General features: G+C 64.2%; 1 protein-coding gene across 1 annotated transcript in view; it reads left to right on the top strand.

Annotated features, from left to right (window-relative positions):
- The window catches only part of PRMT2IP (PRMT2 interacting protein), a 10,043-nt gene extending 7,786 nt beyond the window's left edge, over positions 1-2,257 (top strand). The window contains 1 exon segment of the mRNA XM_014581937.2: positions 1,144-2,257. Within this exon segment, the coding sequence (XP_014437423.1) occupies positions 1,144-1,508 (365 nt within the window). The 3' untranslated portion in view covers positions 1,509-2,257.
- The last annotated feature ends 326 nt before the right edge of the window (positions 2,258-2,583 follow it).

Below are 2,583 nucleotides of genomic sequence, written 5' to 3' on the forward strand. Positions count from 1 at the left end.
TCATCCCTGAGTGCTCAGGAGGTTGGGGCAGATGCTTTAATGGGGTGTGTCCTGGCGCAGTATTGTGTTGTGAGCAGATACCTGAGCCTGGGTGGGTCATGAAGAAGCGGAGACTTATGGAGGTCCGAGGTCCGAGCCCAACTCATGCAGAGGCTCCCGCAGGCGGGCAGGTCTAGGGCAGGTCTCCAGGCCAGCTGTCCCTGGTGCCTGCCTGCTCTCGTTCCCTCTGATGTAAATCAAAACAATCCAGTCATAGGGGCCGCCCCAATGACCCCGTCACACCCTCAGGCCCCACCCTGGGTCACCATGAAAGGATGAGGTTTAAACATTGGTCTCTAACATTTATTTATTTGTTGTCATTTTCAAGCTGCTGGGTGCAGGGCCCCAGCACCCTACCCGCCAAGCCGCCTGCTGGCCCCGGGTGTAAACACCTGTACAGCATCACAACAGCGTGAATGTGGGGTGGACCTTGTAGACCACAGCAGGGTGTGAGGAAGATGCAAATGGAGGTGTCCTGAGGGAAGGCGTGGGGGTAGCACTTCCGGTCAGGCAGGGGCGCTGCAGCGCAGTCCCCCACCCCGCCAGGCAGTGGGCAGTCCAGGCCCCAGAGAGGATTAGGTCCCTTTTCCTGGTCTGCCAGCAGGACTTTGGAGGCCAGAACCGAGGAGCCCGCTCTACTGGCTGGGGTGTAGTGCGCCTGTTCCCGCCGCCTCCTTGAGCTCTGGCTTCTCCCCAGGGATTCCTGTGCTCCCCTGCTGGAGGGGTGCTCTCGGTCAGGGCCCTCCTCCCCTCCTTAGGGGCATTTCTTCCGGGGCAGCCTCGTCCAGGCTCTGGCTCCTGCTCCAGCCTTCAGGGAGGGGTGGCAGAGCTGCTGTGCGGCAGAGCCGTCTTCCCCATCTCAGTTTGCTCTCCTGTGCACTGGACTTTGGGCCATGCCAGGGGTTCCCGCCCTGCAGAGAGCCCACCCTCCTGTCCTTCACCGAGTAGCCTCTCCTGGTGAGGCCAGCTCGGGCCCTGGTGTCCCCTGGGAGAAGCGCGCACGTCATTCAGGAGCTCCGGCTGCAGGCCTGTGTAGGAGGGGCAGGCAGAGCCAGGAGGGGTCCTGGGGTGCAGTCTGGGGCTGACCACGTGTTCCTTTTCCAGGTGACTTTGACACTGAGGCTGGAGCCGTATCCCCATCAGAACCCACCGTGGCCGGAGGTGAGCCAGAGAGCCTAGCTCTGGTTCGGAATTCACCGGCCCCCAAGGTCAGGAAGCTGGGGAGGAAGCCATCAACCCCTGGCCTGGACGGAGCAGAGGCGACCTCTGGGGGAGGGTCCCGTGGGGACTCACCTGCCCCAGTGGCCAGCACCAGCTCACCTGGCCCCGCGCTGAGAGCCCGCTTCCGCAGCCTCCTGGAGTCCGCCTGGCTCAATGGCATGGCGCTGCCCACCTGGGGCCACAGGACCTCAGGGCCAGACCGGCCCCAATCCCGCCCGCTGCTGGGCAGCCAGAGCCATCAGCTATAGCGGGCCGCGGCGGATGCTGGGGCCCGCCTGGGCCGGGCTCCCCAGAGCCTTGGACTCTAGGGCCTAATTAGAAAGGACTGCCCTGTGTCTCCCCTAGGGAGGGCCGGGCTTTGGGCCTGCCAGGCCTGGGGGCTGGGAAGACGCAGCCTCTCCGCCCGAGCCCAGCTGCTGGTCTGCAGAGCAGGATGGTGCAGCCTACCTCACAGGGTCGCGGGTGACGCCTGGCACATGCCAGGAGGGTTGGTCACCTTGTGATGGAGCCTTGGTGTCCAAGCGGAACGTCCCTGTAGAAAGTCTTCACAGGTCACGGACTTGGCCGTCGTAGGGACACTACAGGGTACAGGACTCACCCCTTCCCAGGTCGTCCCCAGCCTGGAGCTCCCTGAGGGAGCCTGCCTGCCCCCCCCCCCCCCCCCGTCCCTCCCATCCCCCTGCTGTGCAGATGCAGCCTGGGGCTGGCATCCTTGTCCTACCTGCTGCCTCCTCACCCGGCCATCATCCCAGGAAAGGAAGCCAGGCAGCTGCAGGGACTGGAGTGGACAGGCCGAGTGGCACCCAGTCCTAGGATCCAAAGATCTAGGCTGGGGACCCCAGCATTCCCCAGGCTGGAGCCCCGCCAGCCAGGCCTGCCACCAGCCAGCTCCCTGCAGGACTGAACCGAACCGCAGGCAGGCTGGGGACTGGGCCCTTGTCAGTTTGCGGAGCCTGTGGCCTAGAGGTGGAAATTAAAACATCGCGGTTATTCTGGGTGCCTGGCTATCTGATGTTTCATCACCATGAGCAGAGTCGGCCCAGTCCCGCAGGGCTGAGGGTCTTCAGCACCGTGGCCGGCCGTGGCCACGGGACCCTTCTCACCCCCAGCGGCTGGCCAGCTACTGGGAGGCTCCTTCCACTCTTCTGTGTGCTGGGGCTGAGTGCAGCGTGCTGCCCCGAGGCTGGCTTCACACCCCAGTGTGTCCCTCCCAGGACACGGCTGTGCCCACCACGTCTGGGTGGCACTGTCACCCCCTCTCCATGCTGGTGACTAAGCAGGAGTCCTCATTCCTTTGAGAGACAGCTCCTCCCACACAGAGCT

Source organism: Tupaia chinensis, unplaced genomic scaffold (assembly GCF_000334495.1).
Source record: "Tupaia chinensis unplaced genomic scaffold, TupChi_1.0 Scaffold141293_1, whole genome shotgun sequence".
Lineage (NCBI taxonomy): Eukaryota > Metazoa > Chordata > Mammalia > Scandentia > Tupaiidae > Tupaia > Tupaia belangeri.